This window comes from Oryza glaberrima, chromosome 4, assembly GCF_000147395.1.
Source record: "Oryza glaberrima chromosome 4, OglaRS2, whole genome shotgun sequence".
Taxonomy (NCBI): domain Eukaryota; kingdom Viridiplantae; phylum Streptophyta; class Magnoliopsida; order Poales; family Poaceae; genus Oryza; species Oryza glaberrima.
Window position 1 is genome coordinate 16,338,200 of NC_068329.1, and position 22,828 is coordinate 16,361,027.

A 22,828-nucleotide genomic window follows, 5' to 3' on the forward strand; every position below is an offset into this window, starting at 1 on the left:
CTATACACAGTTAAGCTCGGTAGAAGCTCGAGCTCGGTAAAGCTCGCGAGCTTTTGCTCAGGCTCGGGTTCGGCTCGTTTGAAGCTCGAGCCAAGCTCGAATCGAGCCTAGGACGAGCCAAGCTCAAGCTGCTCACAAGCCTCGAGCTTTTTTCGACAGCCCTAGTCGCGGGAGGCGGTAGAATGGACATGTATTGCGCACCATTTTGCTGCCCATCGCCAGTAACTGATCAATAGGCTTTGGTTAAAACTTCGCAAAGCAATTGAGTGATAGGATTGTCATCAATGTTTTTTTCAAGAGCATGGTTGTAGTCATTTAGACCTAAACTTGTTGCAACAATGTGGTAAACCATAAAATACAGAAAAAATAATAATAACTCATGTTGCTTTCTGAATTTCTTTCAGAAAAATTCCAAGGTCTCTAAATCTGCATATTTCATCGGCATATTCACATGTTAGTCTCATCCTTATAGTAGTTTTTTTTTTTGGAACTCATTAAAAGAGCTAGAGCAGCACCACATTACTGCTTTCGATGCATCATTGTGCCACCAAGGAGAACTGCACCGGGTTAAATCACAATGGAACAGCCAAACTCCATCGATAGATCCTGAGTTCCAGACTCGAACCTGCGTCACAATGTTTATTAGAAAAACAGAAATCCTGTGGACTCCAGTTTATTAAGATAGACCCAAAACACGTCAGTCAATTTCTTTACAACAAGGTCAGCAAAAGTATCAGGTGAGCGATCCACCAGATGCATACTTTGTAACTTCAGGGTGGTGGAGCATCAGGAGGTCCTCAGTATCCTGATATTGGATTTGGAATTGCATAGGACTTCGCCATGGACTGCCCGCCGGTGAATGGAGGATGAATTGGAGATGGGGCATATGGTGATGGTGTGGAAGATAGCAACTTCCGTAGTTCCTTGATCCCGATAAACAAGCAAAAGTTAGGAAATTATAATGGTAAGGATGAGACTCTGCATAGAAAGATTGACGGCTGGATCTGTCACTACTACAAAATATAATTAAAAATTCATAACACCATATTGTGTGCACATGGTTCCTATATTGCAAGAGCATCTCGTTATTTTGGCTGAGTACACATCATTCATGCTTAAACATGAGCTGCTAGTCCACCACTGAGCTGCAATTTAGCACAAGGTGGCTGGTGTGAAGAAGCACATATGTTATAATTAACAGAACAATTGCAGAGAGAAAAAAAGGAAAAATAGAAGATGCATGGCCACAACAATTTTTATTATTCTTCCACTTTAATTATATGGGTTCTTTTTTATGGCAACAATGGAACATGCATGACATAAATAAATATACCAGTGGTGCAGGCATTAACTCTCTTAATACTCCAGGTTAATATCACTGCTTCTAAAGCGATCTACCAGTGGTGCATATATTAATTTTCTTAATTCACAAGGTTAATATCACTGGTTCTTGCTTACCACTGAGGCATCGACAATGCCATTAGTCCATCACATTCTGAAGATGATGAACTACAACACAAAATAGACAATTCTGCAATTTAAAAGCACCGAACAAAATCTCATTAAGAAATACTTGAACCAAAACATTTAGACTGAAGCACCTCATGTATTTTCCCAGGATAATAATGTCAGGGTTTAACTAACTAAACATAAACCAGAATGGAGATCGTAAAATATTGGCCTTTTCTAAGTAGCGACATAATGATGTCTTAGGTTTCTTCTCACTGAAAACCTTTTCAGCATATGATATGTACAACAAGATTAGATTAATTTTTCAGATTACCTACGAACCACTAAATGGTATCTACCACCATTGTCCATTGCTCTGTTATACCATGGTCCAATCAAAGAGGATTTCAAGAACAACAGGAAACCGATCATGGTCCATGCCATGCATCCCATAGAATCCTCCCTACCAAGAGCAGTAGGAGCATTCAACTCTTTTTGGCAGATAGAAGCAGCATCCATATAGGAATGGGCAAAGGCTACTAAAACCTGTAGTTCATAAAGCCTGAAACAAATTATGAAAAATCAGACCGAGAATCACAAAATGGCAAATCAAGCACTTACAACAATCGTTGCCGGATGGCAGCCGCTGAAGTCAGACCCGCCCTGCTAGCCGTCGCCGCTGCCATCTCTCCCTGCTTGACCGCTGGAAGCCACCCCTACCCCCATGGGTTGTGGCCACCCCCCATTCTCTGCATCTGCAGGGTAGATGTATAGATGAACAGAAGACACCGCCTTCGCTGTAATAAATCTAGGTTCTTGTAATTAACTACAACTTACTTCTATAAAAGAATCTTCAGTGTGGGTTACAGACTGACCTTAACAGGAGGAGCGGGAAGCCTCGCCGGCCGCCGTCCTGACAACCTTCTGCGGCGGCAGGGTGATCGGCTGCTGCTCGTCCCGTGGCCGCGCCGCAGCCGTCGGCAGGGGAGGGGGATGCGGGGCGGTGGGGGCGGGGGGCGCGGGCGGAGTCCCGCCGATCCGGCGGTGGGGGTGCCGCGGGAGGAGCAGCGACGTTGACCCGCGATGGCGGCGGCGTGGATTCGGGCGAGCAGGAGCGGCGGTCGGCGAAGGCGTGGTGGGGGCGCGGCGATGGGGGCGCCGGCGGTGATTGCGGAGTGGATGACGGGAGCGCGACGGCGGAGACGTGGTGGGGGCGCGGCGATGGGAGCGCCGGCGGTGGAGGCGTGGTAGGGGCGCGGCGAAGGATGAGGGGAGCGGCGTCGGCGGTTGGATCGCGAGCGCGATCTGCCTGTGGGGAGAAAAGCGATTCGCGGAGGAGCGCGCCCATAGCGGCCTAGATCGGGGATGCGGCGTGGAGCGTCGGCGATGGTGTGGAGGAGGCGGGATGGTGTGGAGGAGGCGGGATGCGACGACGGCTGGGCGGCGGTCGTGGGCGGCGCGGGTCGAGGGGAAGGCGCGATGAGGGAGGAGGGAGCTCGGAGGAGTCGGCGGCGGCGGGTGAGTGGTGATGGATTGGGGGTGGCGCCAGTTTTTTTTCGTTGCGGAGGAATCGTGTGCGCCGTTTTTTCGTTGAGGAGGAGTGCATCCCTCCGAACGTGTAAACGTAAGTTTTGTAAGTTGGATCGCACGTCTATATTGCCTTCAACATCACCACTACGAATTTTTAAGTAGTAGAGATATCTATATGACAGTAATCTATACAAGATCTGCTTCAAATGAGTTGATTTACTTTAAACTATCCACATTGCAGCCATCCGTTAGCATAGTCAGCCATCAGTTAGCGTCAGGGCCCATCTTCCCTCCTCCTATGTTTCTTATTTCAGTTAGGGAAGACGATGATTAGTGTTAGCTTTTTTTTTCTCCATCTTTTGTTCTTCCTACGCGTTTAAGGAAAACGGAACTCCCTTGTCTAGGAAAGCGTTTTGACGCACTCATCAAATTGTTTTCACCGACAAAGCTCGTTGTTGTTGTTGTTGTTATTGTTGTTGATGTTTATCTTTCTATCGGGACCACACCGTTGCCATCCACATTTATGTTGTTTTGGAATTTTTTCGTTGCCAACCTCCACCATCTATATGGATGAGTCATATCGTGGGACACGTCCTACCACCTTCCTCACCGCTGTTTTGATCATCATAGCACTAGTGCCCATTTTTTCTCTTCCTATGTTTCTCACATTCAGCTAGGGAGGATGATGCTAACTGTTAGGTACTATTCTTTCCTGGCCCATCTCAACCATGCTCCTGAACCGCTCAAAATACTGAGACCGTAGAAATATAAATTGAACATGAAAGAACTAATTTATGTCAATGAAACAGGTAGAAATATGAATAGAACATGAAAAAACTAATTTATGTCAATGAAACGGGTATCCGTTCAGAATTAATGGATCATATTTTCATCTATGGGTTAAAATAAGTTTTTTTTTAATTTCTAGCTAATTTCAGTTTTTTTTTTCATTTACAGTAATAGTTTTAGCACTATTTGGTCAGCTAAAAATTTTTTGTAACTTATATTTTTTTCTCTGTGTTGAATTATTTATATCTAAATAAAAAAATGAGGATTTAGTTATATAATTTCCATGATATTAAAATATCGTTCGAACAAGCCTATTTGTAGTTTTATGTTGTTTTTTATGTGATTATATTTTCTTCAGTTTTATGTTGTTATTTCTATGATTATATTTTCTTCATCATTTATACCTAAATGTGAAATATAATTTAAGATTTATTTTATTTGAATGAATGATACTTTATCTGTTTCAGGTTATAAAATTTTCTACTATTACTCATATTTATATAAATACTAATAAATCTATATATTTAGAATCTGGTACAAAAGCATTATGCTAGTCTATTCTCAAACTAGGAGGCCAAAGTTCGATCGATGGTAGCTCGTCCACGGTCGAACCCATCCATTCCAGAAGGTCGGACCTGTCAGAGCACCGTGGCACCCCGTGCGACGACGCGACTGTGGTCTGTGGGCCCCCACCCTCTCAAAACCCTCACGCCACTGACATCTGGGCCCCACCCCCTACTTTTCTCTCCCCCCTCGCTCTCCCATCCACGCGCGCGGAGTGGGACCCACCACCCAGGCGTTCGCCCTTATCGTTGCGCGAGCCCTTCTTCTTCCTCCTCTCTCTCTCTCTCTCTCTCGCCAACCAATCTCCTCCCCCCTCCTTTCCTCCTCCTCCCGAACCACCGGAATCCGACGCGGCGCCGCCGCGCCACCCCGTTCCGCCGGCTCTCTTCCTCACCTCACCTCCCCAGGAGATCGTCAATCTCCTCGGTAAGCAAGCAAGCACTCGGGTGGTTCGAGCTGTGCCCTGCGATCGATCCCCTTGCGGAGTTGCGACGCGAATAAGGTGTCTAAGTTTGATGTTACGTTAGGGTTTGGTTGGTTCGTTTGCGGCGGTGTTGGTGCCTCGTGTGTGATGTGTGTGTGTGTGCGCGGGTTAATTTGGTTCGTTCGTGGATGGGGGGGCTGATCTGGCATCGTGACGGTGTCGGTGTTAATTGTTAAACCTTTTTCATTTCTGTTCCTTAACTTTTGCCGTGATGGGGGTGATCTTGGAGCGCTGCGCTGGTGTAAATCGGGCTAGATTTTGGAGGAACGTCACAGTGAAATTCGTCAATAATCGTGTCGTTTTCCTGTCGAATTTTTGGCGCACGGTTTGATGCTGTTGGGGACCTAACCTAACCTCGTGTTCTTGATGCGATGCAGGTCAGGTGTTTGATCGATTGCCTGTGGGAAGCATATGGGCGGTTAGATTCGTGAAGTTGAGAGGAATCAGAAGACGGGAATTGTTTGAGGGGACTGAATTTGATCTGGAAAATGGGGTGGTTTCGGGCTGTGTCTGGATTGGCTCGGGTGGCGCTGAGGAGGAACCTGGCGCGTGCTCCGGCGAACCCTTTTGCCGGTCCTGCGCCACGGTACTTCCACTCCACCCGCCCCCGGCGGTTCGCCGCTCCTGTGCCCTGCGCCGTGCCGCTCTCGCGCCTCACCGACAGCTTCCTTGATGGCACCAGCAGCGTGTACCTTGAGGAGCTCCAGAGGGCGTGGGAGGCTGATCCCACCTCTGTCGACGAGTCCTGGGACAATTTCTTTCGGAACTTTGTCGGGCAGGCTGCAACTTCGCCTGGCATATCTGGGCAGACAATTCAGGAAAGCATGAGGTTGCTGCTTCTTGTGCGAGCGTACCAGGTGAGTGGTCACCTGAAGGCTAAGCTTGATCCTCTCGCGCTAGAGGAGCGGCCTATCCCTGATGTTCTGGACCCTGCGTTCTATGGGTTCTCTGAGGCTGATCTGGACCGGGAGTTTTTTCTTGGTGTGTGGAGGATGGCTGGGTTCTTGTCGGAGAATCGCCCTGTGCAGACACTCCGTTCTGTGTTGGAGCGGCTTGAGCAAGCTTACTGTGGTACCATTGGGTATGAGTACATGCACATACCTGACAGGGAGAAATGTAATTGGCTGAGGGATAGGATTGAGACGGTCAATGCAAGGGAGTACTCCTACGACCGTCGCCAGGTCATGCTTGATAGGCTCATGTGGAGCACTCAGTTTGAGAGCTTCTTGGCACAGAAATGGACGACCGCCAAGCGGTTTGGTCTTGAAGGTGCGGAGACACTGATCCCTGGCATGAAGGAGATGTTTGACAGGGCAGCTGATCTTGGTGTAGAGAGCATTGTGATTGGTATGCCACACAGAGGTAGGCTGAATGTCTTGGGAAATGTCGTGAGGAAGCCCTTGCGACAGATCTTCAGTGAGTTTAGTGGTGGTACCAAGCCTGCCGAAGAAGGGGAGGGCTTGTATACAGGGACTGGAGATGTCAAATACCATCTAGGAACTTCATACGATAGGCCTACCAGAGGTGGAAAGCATATCCATCTGTCTCTGGTTGCAAACCCAAGTCATTTGGAAGCAGTCGATCCTGTTGTTGCTGGGAAGACCAGAGCAAAACAGTACTATTCTAATGATCTTGACAGGACCAAGAATTTAGGAGTCTTGTTGCATGGTGATGGAAGCTTCTCAGGGCAGGGTGTAGTGTATGAAACCCTGCATCTCAGTGCTCTTCCAAACTACACTACTGGTGGGACAATTCACATTGTGGTCAATAATCAGGTTGCTTTCACTACTGATCCAAGGGCAGGGAGGTCTTCGCAGTATTGCACAGATGTTGCTAAAGCATTGGATGCTCCAATTTTTCATGTGAATGGTGATGACTTGGAGGCAGTGGTTCATGTCTGTGAGCTTGCTGCGGAGTGGCGGCAAACATTTCATTCTGATGTCGTGGTGGATATTGTATGCTACCGCCGGTTTGGGCATAACGAGATTGATGAGCCTTCCTTCACCCAGCCTAAAATGTACAAGGTATACATTTTTTTTCTTACCTGATTAAGTCCAGCATGATGCCATGATTTATGTTTCTTTCGTCTGAATATTCATTTCAGTCCTGTTCTTTAATCCTGTATGATGTCTCCAGAACTAGTTTATCTTGATTTCATCCGTAATATTCTCTCTACCATATGAGTGTGAATGTGTGATATCTCAATAACACCATAGAGTTTATCAACTAATAGACAAAATAAGAGATCAACTTTTGACTTCTGAGTATTTTACCCCATTAAGACCTGGAACAATTTTTTTAATGTGTTCAGAAACTATTGTAAGTTAGAAATGATACTGATTATGGATAATTAAATGCTGGTATTTTCCATGGTACATTTGTTTGTCTACATTTGGATAATTGTTTGTATTTGTATCAGATAATTAGGAACCACCAGAGTGCTCTTGAGATATACCAAAACAGACTTTTAGAATCTGGGAAGATATCCAAGGAAGATATTGATAAGATGCAGAAGAAGGTCAGCACTATCTTGAATGATGAATTCCAAAACAGCAAAGAATATATTCCCAATAAGAGAGACTGGCTCTCAGCTTACTGGACTGGATTCAAGTCACCAGAACAGATTTCACGAATCCGAAATACTGGGTAAACAATTCTTTACTTCTGATTTTTGGACGATTCCTGTGTTTCCCCTCCATGTTTTGAGTAAGTAGCTTTATTGCAATCATGCAGTGTCAAGCCAGAGATTCTAAAACGTGTTGGAGAAGCCATGACTACTCTGCCTGAAAATTTCAAGCCCCACAGGGCTGTCAAAAAGATTTTTGAGCTGCGTCGTCAGATGATTGAGACGGGGGAAGGCATTGATTGGGCTGTTGGTGAAGCACTTGCTTTTGCAACTCTTATAATTGAGGGAAACCATGTTAGGTTAAGTGGTCAGGATGTTGAGAGGGGTACATTCAGCCACCGCCATGCTGTTATCCATGACCAGGAAACTGGAGAGCAATACTGTCCGCTTGATAATCTTGTTATGAATCAAGATGAGGAACTATTTACTGTAAGCAACAGGTATGAATTATGATCCACCGACACATTATAGTTTGGATGTTTTTTTTATATCGTGCAAGTTTAGCTTATGAATTGTGCAAGTATAGGTGACCAACAAATAAGAAAAAAGAAATCAGGTGATTGGCAAATAGCAAAGCTGTTGTTGGTTATGTAAGTGGCTGTCACACTTGTACATGTACACACACAACACAAGTACATATGTTATCACTGCTCATCAAATATGCCTTGAGCTAGTTGCAAACTTTCAAATTTCAGATCACCATCCTTAGCCTTTGCACGCATATCAGGGTGCTTTGGACGGCTAAGATAGCACATGCCCTAATCCCACATGTGACATGGTAGTACAAGTAGGTTTTTGTGCTACTCCATTTTTACTAAAACTTCTATCTGAAATGCTTAAGCTTCGACTTGTTAGCCTTGGGAGTTCTACTGCCAATTTATCTGCTGATCATGACACTAGTAATTTGAGCAGCCCACATATTGCTGCTAGGTGTGAGGTGCTGTAGGCACATGTAACATGTATGAGATCATTGCTGGGATATTAAATAAGCTTTATTTTCGTGCATTGTAAGTACTGAGATGATGGAGATAATTCTCGGCAATAAATATTTTGATTTTTTTTATTTAAAAGGTTGGTTTTTACATCTCACAATTTTCTCAAACTGTGCAAAAAATAATTTGAAGCGAAATAGAAAATTTAACCAAGGTCTACATCATGTTAACTTACAAATTTAGTAAGTAATAATTAAGTTAAATCAGCCTTTCGATGTTCTCTATGGAGTCTACTTCGATAGGTGATACTGCCTCCACTTCATTCATGATTATTATGGTTTAATCCAGATTTATTGTTACATGATCTGGTACTATTTGAACTTATGGGATGCCTCCACTTCATTCATGATTATTTCTTTCCTTTATGGTTGATCTGGTTTTGTTGTTACATAATCTGATGTATTCAAGAATCTTAACAGTTCCCTGTCAGAGTTTGCTGTTTTGGGCTTTGAATTGGGCTATTCCATGGAGAATCCAAACTCACTGGTTTTATGGGAAGCCCAGTTTGGTGATTTTTCCAATGGAGCTCAAGTGATATTTGATCAGTTTCTGAGTAGTGGAGAGGCAAAATGGCTCCGCCAGACCGGTCTTGTCGTTTGCCTTCCTCACGGATATGATGGTCAGGGGCCTGAACATTCCAGTGCAAGGTTGGAGCGTTTCCTTCAGGTACCATTTTTCTGTTTCTGACTGCAGAAATGTCGTCACTAGTATCTTGTGTTAGTATTAGTTGCATTATCTTATCATCTGTTGACATAAAAGGAACACAACATAACAGCACTGCTTTTCACAGTGTTGCTTTCTCATAAACTGTGTTGGCATTGCCATAGTTCTACAGTTCATATATTTTGTATAATATATGCTGATGCCATGTGGTGATACAAAGTTGCGGACTTTTAACACTTCACTGAAAATTCAGCATTTTTTTTGTTTTTGTTTGTTTATTAGTTTTCCTTTTGTCATAACTTGATGACTGCGCATAGAAATATTCCGCACTGTGACTAACCATATTATATTGTACTAACTCTACTTTTGACTTGGAAACTGCACCACATCATCCATTTGTACATCATTTATTCTGCAAGGTAATGGTTGTACACATATGAGAAATCCATGTCATGGATGATTGTAGTTCCCCTACACTTCAGAAATTGTCTGTCTGGCAAAACTAGAAAGAAATATATGACTAGAAGAACTTTTTTTGGCTGTACTATGAACTTATTTCCCAATCTGATGCGTGTGCTGATTTTTTAAATTATCTACATCTTTTTTTTAACTTCAATAATTGCATTGTAGATGAGTGATGACAACCCTTATGTTATTCCTGAGATGGATCCAACTCTGAGGAAGCAAATCCAGCAGTGCAACTGGCAAGTTGTGAATGTCACAACTCCTGCAAACTATTTCCATGTCCTGCGTCGCCAGGTGAAGTATCGTCATAGTTTTTTTCTACTTCCCTCCTGCATGACCATCTTCAAGTGCATGAAAGTATGTCTTCTATTTCTAGATTCACCGGGACTTCAGAAAGCCTTTGATTGTTATGTCTCCAAAGAATCTCCTTCGACACAAGGACTGCAAATCGAATCTTTCTGAATTTGATGACCTTGCTGGTCACCCTGGATTTGACAAGCAAGGAACCCGGTTTAAGCGTCTAATTAAAGATCAGAACAACCATAAGGACCTTGAGGAGGGAATCAAGCGTTTAGTTCTCTGTTCTGGAAAGGTAGGCATTTTTTCAACCTGTACAATCGCCGCTTCAAAAAGTCATTATATTACTTATATTTCTATTATTACAGGTATATTATGAGTTGGACGAAGAAAGAAGAAAAAAGGAGCGTGATGATGTTGCTATATGTAGAGTTGAACAGCTCTGTCCATTCCCATATGACCTCATCCAGCGCGAGTTGAAGCGATATCCAAGTATGTTAAAACATAAAATAGATCTTGTTCAAATATCTACTTCAAGTTGCTATATAGAGTACTCTTCTTTATAAAACATGCAAAAGCATCAGTTCATCATTGCACCGAGGAGAGAAATATAGGGTACTCTTATCATCGCATTCAGTGGTGATGATCTAGATGGCATGAGAGCATGGAATATAGAGGATTGCAGCATGCAAGACAAAAGGATCTTATGGAACAGGAGAGGAAATATGGAAATGATAAGAGAACGATAGATACCAGATGAAGCTACCTGCAATCCTATAGCATGGTCCATTAACCCTAAAAGGCTGTAGAGAACTAACTTGTTAGCTAGAACATGTTTTCCAGGCATTAGCATTTTCTAACCCAAGAAGACAGGAATCAGAACAGTAATTTCATTTGTTCTCCTGATGGATCCTGGTAAACAACAAATGAGCTAACAATATACAACCTTTGCTGTTTTGTGCCGTGTAGATGCCGAGATTGTTTGGTGCCAAGAGGAACCCATGAACATGGGGGCGTACAGCTACATCAATCCCCGCCTCCTGACCGCGATGAGGGCGCTTGGTCGGGGCACGATAGACGACATCAAATACGTTGGAAGGGCCCCATCTGCAGCCACCGCAACAGGTTTCTACTCCGTCCATGTGCAGGAGCAAACCGAGCTTGTGCAGAAGGCACTGCAGCGAGACCCTATCAACTCTCCATTTTGAACCTGTAGATTTTATTTGGATAGCCGTGGGTAATCAAACCTTTGATCCAACAGCAAAATTATTGCCTGTGCAGCCATTTGGTGAATAATCCGCTTCGGATGTTTGGTACCGCATGAGAGAAACCATTTGAAACCCATGTTGGGATGCATCATTTTGTGTTTCTTAACATCAAATTAAACCAAGTTGCATCCAATGCTTACTTGAGGAGTAGAAATAAGTCGATGCTGAATACTGATCTTCCATGTTTTTGTGATACTACATTCTTATTACTGCGCCTTTCACCATCCAAGAAGTATGAATTCTTCTTTCAGGCCGTGTTTTTCTGGTATTTTTCAGTCCCTTGCTGCAAGTAGTACCCTGCAACTGCAAGCACTGAAGCACATCATGGTGCTTACAACTGTATGGAAGGACGGTTCAATGAACCAACCAACCACACAGCCTGACACTTCTGAAGCCCAATGCCCAATTATTCCAGGTACTTGTCATTGATCATGCATCTCACAGCTTCCAAGGTAAGTAAGGGAAGATGCATGTGTTGATTGGCAGGGTGCACCCGATTGTACCAGGCCAGATACACCTCTTTATTATAGGCTGTAAAAGAAAGGTGGCTCAATCAAAGGGTACAGAGTACAGCATATTTTAAGACCTGTTCACTCGTTCAATTCGCTGTTCAGTGTTCAGTTCTCTGTTTGGAACATGGCAATTCATATACGACTTTGAATCTTTGATAAGGATGGTATTGAGCTAATTAACAGAACATATAACTCCCATTATTTTAAATTGAACACACAGAGTAAACAAACAGATTGGTTCATCTCCTACATGAATCTGAAAAACCCACATGTCAGTACTCTCACCTACGAGATGCAGAGTGAATTGCATATTGGGCCATATAAATTTACCAGAGTTTCAGCTTAGATCACCCCTAATACAAAGATTTCACATGAATATGAAAAACCCACATGTCAGTACTCGCACCCACGAGATCTAGAGTGAATTGCATATTGGGCCATATAAATTTACCAGAGTTTCAGCTTAGACCACCCCTAATACAAAGATTTCACTTTAGACCATATAACTTTGCCATTTTTTTCACTTTGGACCACCCTTGTCCACCATCTCCAACTCCAGCAGCCTGCTGCCACTGTTGGTGTGTGCGCCACCACTGTGAGGATGCCAAGGTGCCGTGAGGGCTTCCGCACGATTGTTGCTGGCCTCTGTCCACTCATCCCCTCCCTTTCAGTTTGTACAATTGAACTGCCATCGAGCATGGGTGGTTTCCTCAAAATTGATTAACAGAAGCTTAGAGCTGGTCGGCACATGAGCTCCAGCCGTTCTTCGCCTGCTCTGGCCGATTGACTCGAGCTCAGCTGAAGGCTGAAGCTATCTCTACGCGAACTAGCCCGATGCACGTGCTCGTAGCCTCGCACTCGACCGTACCTCCTTCCTAGCTCTCTCTCTCTCTCTCTCGAGTTGGTGAATGCCCGAAGAAGCAACGGCTTGCCGCTTGCGTAGTGCAGTAGTGGTGGCAGTCGGCTAGCAGATGGAAACAAATAGACTGACAGATTGACAGAATGATGGCCCAATATGCAACTAGATGGTAACAAACCCTTGCCTAAAGTGAAAATATTGCATATGGCCTGATCCAAGATGGAAATTAGACAATAATACTTGGCCCATGATGCAATTCACTCTTCTATGTATGAGCGGATGCGGTTTCAATAGAGGATAAACAAGAGTAGATGGGTGTACATGTCAAAAACCCAAAATGATGTAATGGGCCTGGCAAAATGGGCCCTGGGCCATGGCCACCACCACTAGCACCAGGCTGTAATATCCTTAGGACGAGCGAGCACTTACACCAGCATCAGGACACTGCTCCGTACCCCGGAAATTAATAGAGTTCGATAATGATGAAGTGAAGTTTAAGTACGGGCATGTAAAACGAGATTAAATTAGTTTTAATTATTTTAAATTTGAAAATAGATTTATCTAACGTTTTAAAGCTATAAAAAGTTTTCGTATGAAAAACACTATTTAATAGTTTGGAAAATATGCTACCAAAAACCGAGATAAAATTTGCACGTTAATAAATATTCCATCTGTTCCAAAATGTAAGCATTTTTGGATCATGACACGGTCTACGAGATGCTCCTTTGACCAATAATATCTATAAAAGTAAAATATTTTAAATAAAAAGAGTTACATATTGTTCTAGTTTGTTTAATGATAAATCTAGTAACATTAATTTTACATGATTATTTTTTTTATTTTTTTGTTATTAGTGGTCAAAGTTAAAAATGTTTGACTTATCACTATGCTAAAAATATTTGTATTTTAGAACGGAGGGAGTACGAAATAACGGGACCGGCAAGCCCAAGAGAGAGAAAAGTGTGCTGTGTGGTCTCTCATCTCTGCATTCCAGGGACACTTGATCCCTTGCAGTTGGCTTTTGTTTCTGTCCTTTGCACGGCCACGGTGGCACGCTGCCTAGCTCATTGATTAAAATTTAGCTGCACAATCACTAGCTCACCCCTAATATAATTACCACTACTGTATAGTACCCCAAGTAGTACCGTTTCTTTCGCAATTAATAGGACCAGGGGATGGATCCTTGGTAGGCTCTGTGACACTGACGCAAGAGAGATATCGTTGGATTCGTATTTAGAAGCATTTTATTGTACGTAAGATCATGGTTCTGTAGACATGAATGATCAGGGGACACCAACTTAAATTACTCTTCTTTTTATTGTTCATGTGTGTCGATGTGATCAGGTCCTTCGTGGAAATAGAAGTGGTACTATGAACAGGCTGCACGGTTCAATGGCTGCAATGCAATCGTTGCTGCTGCAGCTATAGACATGTACCTTTTTAGTGAAAAAAAGTTAGATATGCTCTTTCTAAATTATAAATTATAGTTTTATACGTGTTACGACCAGGAATTAAAAATCTCTCGTCTTTGGCATTTGTATCGGGGGTGCCAACATGACGAAATTTCGAAAATTTTGCTCCGGAATTATATGAATTTTTTAACAGAATTTGAACAAATATTGCCAAATTCAAAAGAAAGGAAAATAAATATAAATTTCGGCTTAAATAATATTGTATTGGGGTCGGATTGAACCGAAATTCGTTCCAAAATTTTGAACCCTGGTTACAAGATGGCATTATAGCGGATACTTAATTAGTAATTATGTACTTGCGAATAATCTAATCCCTTAGTGCTATCGCAAAATATGTTTTTAGTGTCATTTGATCTCATATCTTTCACTCTTATTACTACAAATCAACCAACTTTAGATTTCTTGATTTCGGGCATGGACCCGCGCATTTTGAAGGATCAAGTTTGTTGGTTTTTTGTTGGACTTCTGGAGAGTTGCAGGTGCAGCAAGGACAAGAACACAAGAAATCATGTAAAATCCAAACTGAACAGTAACAGGCTAAGATGGATCTTACAATCTTCTACAGTTAGCAGCAACAGGGACAGGTCCTTTGCCTGCACTGATGAGCTATTTCATGCACAAGGCAATAAAAAACCCAAGATGCCCTTGGCATGCAGATGCAGTTTAGGCCTCTCTGCATGAAGGTAGTCAGGTACCCCTGCAAAGCATTCATGCACATAGTGCTTGCCTGTTCCAGTTTCATGAAAGTTTTACAAGGCACTATGTGAGAAAGGACACCTCAGTAAAATTACCCCTTCACCAGATGCTTCTGCCACCTGACCAAAAAAATAAAACATACCACATGGGCATCTTGTATTGTTTCTGAAGAAAAAATTGGGCTGTTTCAGTTTTTTTCTTTACTTATTTTTTTACATGTTCCAAATTCATATATGCGAGAATATTCTAGCAACCCAAATTATTTGTGTTGAGTATCGTCTTAAACCATGTTAAAAGCGAGGGAAGATGTAAACTACTACCTCCATCCCAGAATGTTTGACGCCGTTGACTTTTTTAAAAATATTTGACCGTTCGTCTTATTCAAAAAATTTAAGTAATTGTTAATTCTTTTTCTATAAAATATACTTTTATGTATACATATAGTTTTACACATATCACAAAAGTTTTTTGAATAAAACGAACGATCAAACATGTTTAAAAAAGTCAACGGTGTCAAACATTTAGGGAAGGAGGGAGTATTTGACAATATGTAACAAAATTTCCATATTCCAAACAAGGCCTCGTGCCTGTAAAATACAATAACTTGTTGATAATTGAAAAGAAGAAGAAATTACTCCATGTGTTCCGTTTAATTCACATTAAGCCTCGTTCATGTCATGATAAGTTGTTAAAGACATATGTGAAGCTCTCAGGATTCAGTGACGGATGCATAACTAGAATTATCAGGTGCCCAATATATATCTTACTAACATATAGGCCGGACAGACAGATCAACTAAATACTTTAATTATATATCAAGGTAATAGTTATAGAGATTGTAAATTGTACCGGATGTCCCTTTCACCATGTAGGCTCAACGTGGATCCACCCTGCTTGCTTGGATCAGTACAAGATTTGTAAGAAAGATATATTCCACGGTTATCTTATTCATTTCCCCTTCCAATCTGCAACGGTACACTGCAATACAGGCACCGGACATGTACGAAACAATCCTTAACTCTTTATTAATTAGCTGTAGAATTGAATTGCTGTGATCCAAAACCCAGAATATACCACAGATCAGGCACTGTGCATATTATGAACTTCAGAGTAATTTGCAGAATGCCTAGCTAATTACCAACTAATTTGCATCTGAGCTTATGTCCATGAGTTTAATTATTAGTCATACCAAAATGACATGAAACCCACTCAGAAGCAGATAACTTGGTGCTTTTTTTTTTAATGTTAGATCTATTGAAGTGTTAGATTCAATGGCTATAGGTGTTCCTTGCAAGTTGCAAGGAAGGACCATCTACAAAACCATGGATTTTGTGGAAGTATATGACAAACTAAATCAACATCATCAAGCAACCTGCAAGTTTTTCTTTTCTTCTGTGTTTTATCTGTTTGGTGACATCCTTTTTAGTTTCTTGACAACGAAAGAAATCCTTCTACTACACTCTTTAATTTGCCTCCTTGTTTTCCCAGGTACTATCATCTTGTTGCAATGCAATGCTAATACACCACAAAACAAAAGGAGAGGAGGAAAAAAAAAGAAAGGGAAAAAGCTAAACATCTACACTTCTATTAAGCTGACAAGTGTTTGTGGCTTTGTGCATGAATGCAAAGGCTGTGCACTGCATCTTGCAGCATCACAATTCACGCATGTACTACCTAACGTGCTATTCTTTTTTTTTTCTATTACACGAAATACACATAGCCACGAACTACTATACATGTGTGTAAGTCTATAAGAGCACACCCTCTTAAAAACAAATACCGAATAGTTGAGACCAACTATAAATACCTGATCACACTAAACATGACGTATTATATAGATGTTGCATGGGGTGTTCGGACACTAATAAAAAAACTAATTATAGAATCCGTCGATAAACCGCGAGACAAATTTATTAAGCCTATATAATCCGTCATTAGCAAATGTTTACTGTAGCACTACATTGTCAAATCATGGAGCAATTAGGCTTAAAAGATTTGTCTCGTAAATAGTCTCAATCTATGCAATTAGTTATTTTTTAAGCATATATTTAATACTTAATGCAGGTGTTCAAACATTCGATGTGATAGGGGATAAAATTTTTGTGTGGGAACTACGTAGGTCCAAACAAACACAACCAACAGTCTCCTGGGTTACATATGTACAAGCCTATAACTACAACTACTACAAGGCTGTATGCAATTGCATGGATTTGCTAGCTGTTTTGAATGGTGGTTAAACTGGCCTATTTTGCCAGGTGTAACTGCATTTAGAGGTGATTTAATTTAATTTGCTCGCTGTTTGAATGTTGGCTTAAATTGGCCTTTTGTTTTGCCAGGTGTCACTGTATTTAGAGGCTCTAATGAGTCATGATTGTCAGATACATAGGATTTGTTTCTACTTAGCTGTGTGTGATGATGCATGCATGCCTATCTTGATTGGAAAACGCACAACCGGGTTGGATGCACGTACCCATCTTTCTATCTACTAGCTGTTGTGCAGGCTGGAGTGATAACTGAAAACTTTGAAACTTTTGTGAATTGCTTTGAGGAAGAAAAAAAAAAAGAAGAAAAAAAAGTCACTTTGAGGAAGCCACACGAGCACGGCAACAAGCTCTTTGAAACCATGGAAGCTAGCCTTTGTTTGCAGTTTTGTGCAACCCGATGGATGGATGCACTCACCTTCATGCAGATTGGAAAAAGAATTCATCTTTGGTACAATGTACTAGTCCTACTACTCCTACTTAACTAGAAATAAATGAAAGATGATGAGAATTGCTTATAGAAGAAAAAGAAAAGTAAAACCAAAAACCGTGCCATCTCCACAATAAAACTTAAAGCTTAATACATAATTGTACCTAAACGCAAAATAAACCTATTTGAACCGTCCGCTGAATCATCCGACTACCGTAGACGCTACACATACATTGTTTCTCGAACACTCTAGACGCGTCCCCGTCCAAACTACAACACATTTTCCATCACTAAATACCTCATCCCCCCTCCTAATCTTTTTTCCCTTTAGGTACACCAAAAGAAAAAAGAATATTGAAAACTCCAAAAACATAAAGGAAATAAAAAGGAAAATAAATCCTAGGGGAATAGATAGAAAGAGAAAAAAAAGGAGAGAGAAAGTGAGTGAGTGAGAGAGAGAGAGATTGAGATGCCAAATCATTTCCATGCGGATCTTGGAGGCGCCCACCCCGGCTACATAAGGTGCCGAGGCAGTGACACCACCACCCCACCCCCCACCACACTCACCAAGAACAAGAGCAGAGCAGAGCAGAGGAGGAAGAGGAATCAGCCGCCATGGGCGAGGTGAGGACGAGCTCCTTCCTCCCTTCCCCGGCGAGCGCAAAGGCGAGTTCTTACGCTGCAAAGGCGGAATCTTGATTGTTTTTTGGTGATGATGGTGCTTGCAGGAGGAGAAGAAGGAGGCGGCGAAGGCCAAGGAGGAGGAGAAGCCCAAGCAGGAGGAGAAGCCCAAGGAGCAGGAGGAAGGCAAGAAGGAGGAGAAGCCCAAGGAGGAAGGGGAGAAGGGGAAGGACGGCGGCGGCGGCGAGGAGAAGAAGGACGGCGAGGCGGCTGCGGCGGACGCTCCGCCGCCGCTGCCGCCGCCGCCGCCGGAGGAGGTGGTGATGCGCGTCTACATGCACTGCGAGGGCTGCGCCAGGAAGGTCCGGAAGATCCTCAAGGGATTCGATGGTAATGCTCCTTTTCTAACCTCGCCTGATTATGTTCTACATTGATGATTGATGCTGTGTTCTTTGCTCCCCTTATGTTTTTGTTGGGTCGGATTAATCTTTCATGTTCAGTGTCATGTGTGTGTGTGTTCTTGTCTGTGATGTGTGAAATTCTAGTGTTTAATCTGGGCATATGATGTCTGAACATTTTAGGTGGAAATTTTCTTTCAGGGAATGAGAACTCCTTTTTTTTCTTTTTCTGTTTGTTGGAACTTGTGTTTTCCTTTGGGAATGGAAGCTGGGAAAAAAAAAGAAAGTCTGTTCGTTCATCAGGTCCGAGAGGCATGATGTGCTTAGCAAATTGGTTATAAAAAAAATTAACTGAAGACTGTGGGTTTTCTCTGTGTGCTGATCTGTGTGGTTCAAGATATATTCTAAGGTTGTTTTCAGAAGAATTCATGTGGTTTCATGGTGGGATTTGGAGGGGAGGTTAGGTGGGGGTAAGCTTTTAAATAATCAGATTCACCTAGTCAATCAACTTCAGATCTTTCTTTTTCAAGAGCCGCACATGAATCCACCCAGTTGATTAATGGTTTAAGAGAATGACTAGAGATCCGAATAACTTTTAACTCGGGAAAGTTGGAGTAGATTCCAAGAGAATGACAGCCTTGAGTATCATGTCCTTCAGTGTTTTGTTCTAAAAAGGCCCAAAAGTGAACCTGATTCCCCAATCATCTTCAGATGCTCAAGATGTTGCAAGTATATCTCTGCATATTCTCCATGTCTTACTACTAGTAGTTGCTATCAAGGGAAATTCAGGATTCTTTTAGCTCAAAAGACTCGGTTTTCATGGGTGTAGCGGTACCGATTCCGCATCCGAAAACTAAAATATATGTTCTTGTGTGTAATGTAGGAGTGGAGGATGTGATCGCCGACTCGAAGGCGCACAAGGTGTTGGTGAAAGGGAAGAAGGCGGCTGCGGACCCGATGAAGGTGGTGGAGCGCGTTCAGAAGAAGACCGGCCGGAAGGTGGAGCTCCTCTCGCCGATGCCTCCTCCACCGGAGGAGAAGAAGGAAGAGGAGAAGAAAGAGGAACCTGAGCCTCCAAAGCCTGAGGAGAAGAAGGAGGTGAATGATCCTAGCAAGTGCTCATAGAGACATAATTACCCTTCATGCATTTTCCTGCACTTTCCATCACCAAATCGGCGGTAATTGCGCCAATTTTGCTTGAACTGTGTAGTTCAAGTACTGACATAAGGATATCTCTGTCTCTGTTTGATTTTGAAGCCGCCGGTGATCGCGGTTGTGCTGAAGGTGCACATGCATTGTGAGGCCTGTGCTCAGGGGATCAAGAAGAGGATCCTCAAGATGAAAGGTACTTAATAGCATACATCAAATTTCTAGTACTTTACATTTCTACTTTTTTTTTTAAAAAAATATCAGCACAAAAGGCAGATGTTTTTCTTCTTTTTTACAGAGTTACACTAGCTTCAGTAGCAATTAGTTTGCTAAAATATATGTTTGATGAATCATAATGTGGCCTGTGATTTAGCAATCTCTAGCGTATCTTGTTCTCTGATGCGGTGATAAAGAGGAGGTACTGGAATCCTCTTTTTAGTGAATGACACAAATTAAAGCCAAAATGTGGGCCTTGTACCTGTAGCTTCTTTTCTTGCGAAAGTTGCATTTTTTTCCCCCTGAGAAAAGATTCATTCCTTCAACTACTTGTCTGACTACAAATTAAATAAAGATCATTTGGATTGTTCAAAAGATATTCTACTCAGCATCACATGAGTCTAGTGTCAGGATCAATGATACTTCTGAATAACCAAATAACTCTCTTTCAAATGTATATATGCAGGGGTACAATCAGCTGAGCCTGACCTGAAGGCGTCGGAGGTAACCGTGAAGGGTGTGTTTGAGGAGGCCAAGCTGGCCGAGTACGTGCACAAGCGCACCGGCAAGCACGCTGCCATCATCAAGTCTGAACCGGTAGCCCCTCCCGAGAAGGTGGCAGCCGAAGGTGGCGATGAGAAGAAGGCAGCCGAAGGCGGCGATGAGAAGAAGGACGAGAAGGAGGAGAAGAAGGATGGAAAAGAGGAAGGTGGCAATGGTGGCGGAGACGAGAAGAAGGAAGAGAAGGAGAAGGAGAAGGAGGGTGGCAATGCCGACGGTGAGGAGAAGGACAAGGACAAAGAGAAAGACCCCGCCGCCATTGCCGCCGCGAACCTATACCTGCATTATCCAAGGTTTGCATTCCCTGCCGGATACTACCCGCCCGGGCCGGGCTATGCCTACCCACCACCCTACCCGCCATCCTACCCGCCACCATACCAGCCATCCTACCCGCCATACCCGTCGCACCCTTCGCACCACCCGTCGCAGATCTTCAGCGACGAAAACCCGAATGCCTGCTCCGTCATGTAAAAAGTTTTAGAACCTGGGGGGTCTAGAGTGAAAAAGAATAAGAAGAGCACAGGACTGCATAATTTGGAGGGTGTCATTGCAACAATTGCCCTTTGAGCAAAGCAAAGCTAAAATGGCAGCTTGAAGAAAGTACCAGGCTTTTTTGGGGGTTAGGTTTCTTTTTAACTTTCTTTTGTAATTTTAACCCTTTTCTTTCATCTGGTATAAACTACAAAGTAAGTCTGGACTTCCTTTTCAGTTTATGGATGCTATCTTATGTAGAATTTTGCTCTCTGTACTGTTTCACCTTCAAACTAATGTAAAAACTGTACTATACTAGTATAATTTTTAGGTGTACCTTTGGTTCCCTGTCCTAATGGGCTCCATTTTTACTCATGAAACCTGAAACCTGAAGTATTATGGTGGTGAAAAAGGAGGATTTCACTGAGGGTAAATGGTGTGAAGTTTCTGGAGTGATGATGCCATGATGGTGAAATTGCAAAAGGTAGTAGTAGGAGACAAGTGCTTGTCATGTGCATGTGTCATGTGATGGGTCCATTTTTTGCATGACACAAAATCCTAGGTGGATTGCAACTTGAAATTTTTGATGCTCTCCCTATTTTTACCCCAAGAGTAGCCCAATTGCTTTGGAGTTTGCTGTGAATGTGTGACTGTGAGAGAATGCCTCAGCCTTTCCCATCATGACAACATGAAGTGTTGTGACTTCCATCAGGGTCATTGGCAATATGATGAAGTCACCTGTTCCTTGTGATTCCTTTGTACTGTCACCGGCCTACTGTTAGTGGATATGTGTCTGCTTTCAGGTAAATTTGCTACTAGCACTAGTACTTTATCACCACACTGATTCCATTTTTAATCCCCTTCATCAAGTGGGTTGATGATGACAAAATTGCACCCCCAAGAATTGAAAGGCATGTGGTGCATTTGCAGCTAGCTGGTGAAGGGGGAGACTCAGAAACAGTATCAGATACTCCCAACTTTAAGTTCAATAATTTTGTAGCTCTTCATTTGGTATATTTGCATGGATGTCCTCTCAAGAATCCCACGGTGACTGTGACGCCGACGTAGATAAACTCGGTCTTATTCTGAATCGGAATTTCACACGAAATAGTTCAATCACATGGGGAACTAGAAAAAAAAAAACTTCTCATGTCTCAATATGGCCTTCGTGTTTATAACAGAATTCCTATTTCGAGCGCACCTAATTAATATCGAGCGATATATATATATATATATATATATATATATATATATATATATATATATATATATATATATATATATATATATATATATTCAATGTTATGGTCAATTATAGAATGGAATATATGAAGAAAACCTAGTGATATGGTGGGTGGTGACTAGGATGGAGAATGGCCAAATGGGGGCAGCAGTTGGTTCCTGCATCCACATCACCTAATGCTTGCTGCCTACATAACTTAACTGAACACCTCACAACCCCCATCATTTCTTAATTAAACGACCAACTTGCATATGCTTTGTTCTCTGACAAAACAGTGGCATTAATCCCTGATGCCCCCACACTAATCAAAAGCACATTGCACGCCCAGGAGCCACTAATCTACACAGTGCAAACACATGCAAACCACTGCATTGTGTTTGCTTGCTTCCCAGCTTAGTAGTAGCAGCCTTTTTGGGATCCTAATTCAGTGAGCTAAGCTAGCTTACACTGTTACACTGTAAAATCCAAGTGAGGACATGCAATGCCATGTGCAGATAACTGGTCTTGTCTCACTGTACTGGCCTGGGAATTGAATGTGGCATCACATGGTGAAGCAAACAAAATTAGGGCAGATTGAAAGCATGTAAAAAACAGGCAGTCAGGGCAGCTAGGGGTTTTTTGAATTTTCTTTTTGGAAGAGTTTTCATCATCCTGTTTGCAGATGAACTGGCACATGCATGGTTTTTAATTTGAAATCATTGCTAGGTACAAAAAGGTTTTAATGAGAATGGTGGGGGGCCAATGAATGTGGGCATGTTTCAAGTGTACCAGCAAACAAGCAGGATAATATGTGGATTCAAAAAACTGCATGG

General features: G+C 42.5%; 3 protein-coding genes across 9 annotated transcripts; 2 read left to right on the forward strand and 1 right to left on the reverse strand.

The window, feature by feature from the left end:
• Positions 1–15: 15 nt before the first annotated feature.
• On the reverse strand, positions 16–3,052 carry LOC127769541 (uncharacterized). Of its 7 annotated transcripts, XM_052295137.1 has the most exons (6): positions 2,325–3,052; positions 2,071–2,204; positions 1,784–2,011; positions 1,459–1,509; positions 762–923; positions 16–625 (listed from the first exon to the last, which is right to left on the reverse strand). In XM_052295137.1, exons 2-6 carry the CDS (start codon positions 2,133–2,135, stop codon positions 568–570), a joined length of 564 nt encoding a protein of 187 aa, XP_052151097.1. In that variant the 5' UTR covers positions 2,136–2,204; positions 2,325–3,052; the 3' UTR covers positions 16–567. The 7 variants fall into 7 exon arrangements, 1 of the variants encoding a protein (XP_052151097.1); XR_008016812.1 differs by lacking the exon at positions 1,784–2,011 and having other exon boundaries at positions 19–625; positions 1,459–1,531; XR_008016813.1 differs by lacking the exon at positions 1,784–2,011 and having other exon boundaries at positions 20–625.
• A 1,541-nt stretch (positions 3,053–4,593) lies between these two features.
• LOC127770090 (uncharacterized) lies at positions 4,594–11,309 on the forward strand. Its single transcript, XM_052295765.1, has 9 exons — positions 4,594–4,758; positions 5,194–6,840; positions 7,236–7,462; positions 7,550–7,882; positions 8,854–9,100; positions 9,728–9,856; positions 9,939–10,154; positions 10,228–10,351; positions 10,829–11,309. The coding sequence occupies exons 2-9, from the start codon at positions 5,305–5,307 to the stop codon at positions 11,065–11,067; spliced, it is 3,051 nt and encodes a 1,016-aa protein (XP_052151725.1). The 5' UTR covers positions 4,594–4,758; positions 5,194–5,304; the 3' UTR covers positions 11,068–11,309.
• Positions 11,310–17,846: 6,537 nt separating this feature from the next.
• Positions 17,847–21,109, forward strand: LOC127771127 (heavy metal-associated isoprenylated plant protein 7). The gene is made up of 5 exons (XM_052296957.1): positions 17,847–17,981; positions 18,086–18,368; positions 19,260–19,474; positions 19,634–19,721; positions 20,208–21,109. Exons 1-5 carry the CDS (start codon positions 17,973–17,975, stop codon positions 20,771–20,773), a joined length of 1,161 nt encoding a protein of 386 aa, XP_052152917.1. The 5' UTR covers positions 17,847–17,972; the 3' UTR covers positions 20,774–21,109.
• The last annotated feature ends 1,719 nt before the right edge of the window (positions 21,110–22,828 follow it).

Excerpts from the sequence above, each read along its gene's own strand:
- LOC127771127 (XM_052296957.1), top strand. Across the intron at positions 18,369-19,259 it reads GATCCTCAAGGGATTCGATG|GAGTGGAGGATGTGATCGCC; the intron begins GTAATGCTCCTT and ends TGTGTAATGTAG. Across the intron at positions 19,475-19,633 it reads AGCCTGAGGAGAAGAAGGAG|CCGCCGGTGATCGCGGTTGT; the intron begins GTGAATGATCCT and ends TTGATTTTGAAG.
- LOC127770090 (XM_052295765.1), top strand. The coding sequence starts at position 5,305 with ATGGGGTGGTTTCGGGCTGTGTCTGGATTGGCTCGGGTGGCGCTGAGG. Across the intron at positions 7,463-7,549 it reads TCACGAATCCGAAATACTGG|TGTCAAGCCAGAGATTCTAA; the intron begins GTAAACAATTCT and ends GCAATCATGCAG. Across the intron at positions 10,155-10,227 it reads TAGTTCTCTGTTCTGGAAAG|GTATATTATGAGTTGGACGA; the intron begins GTAGGCATTTTT and ends CTATTATTACAG.
- LOC127769541 (XM_052295137.1), bottom strand. The coding sequence starts at position 2,135 with ATGGCAGCGGCGACGGCTAGCAGGGCGGGTCTGACTTCAGCGGCTGCC. Across the intron at positions 1,510-1,783 it reads TACCATTTAGTGGTTCGTAG|TTCATCATCTTCAGAATGTG; the intron begins GTAATCTGAAAA and ends TTTGTGTTGTAG. Across the intron at positions 626-761 it reads CACCACCCTGAAGTTACAAA|GTTCGAGTCTGGAACTCAGG; the intron begins GTATGCATCTGG and ends ATTGTGACGCAG.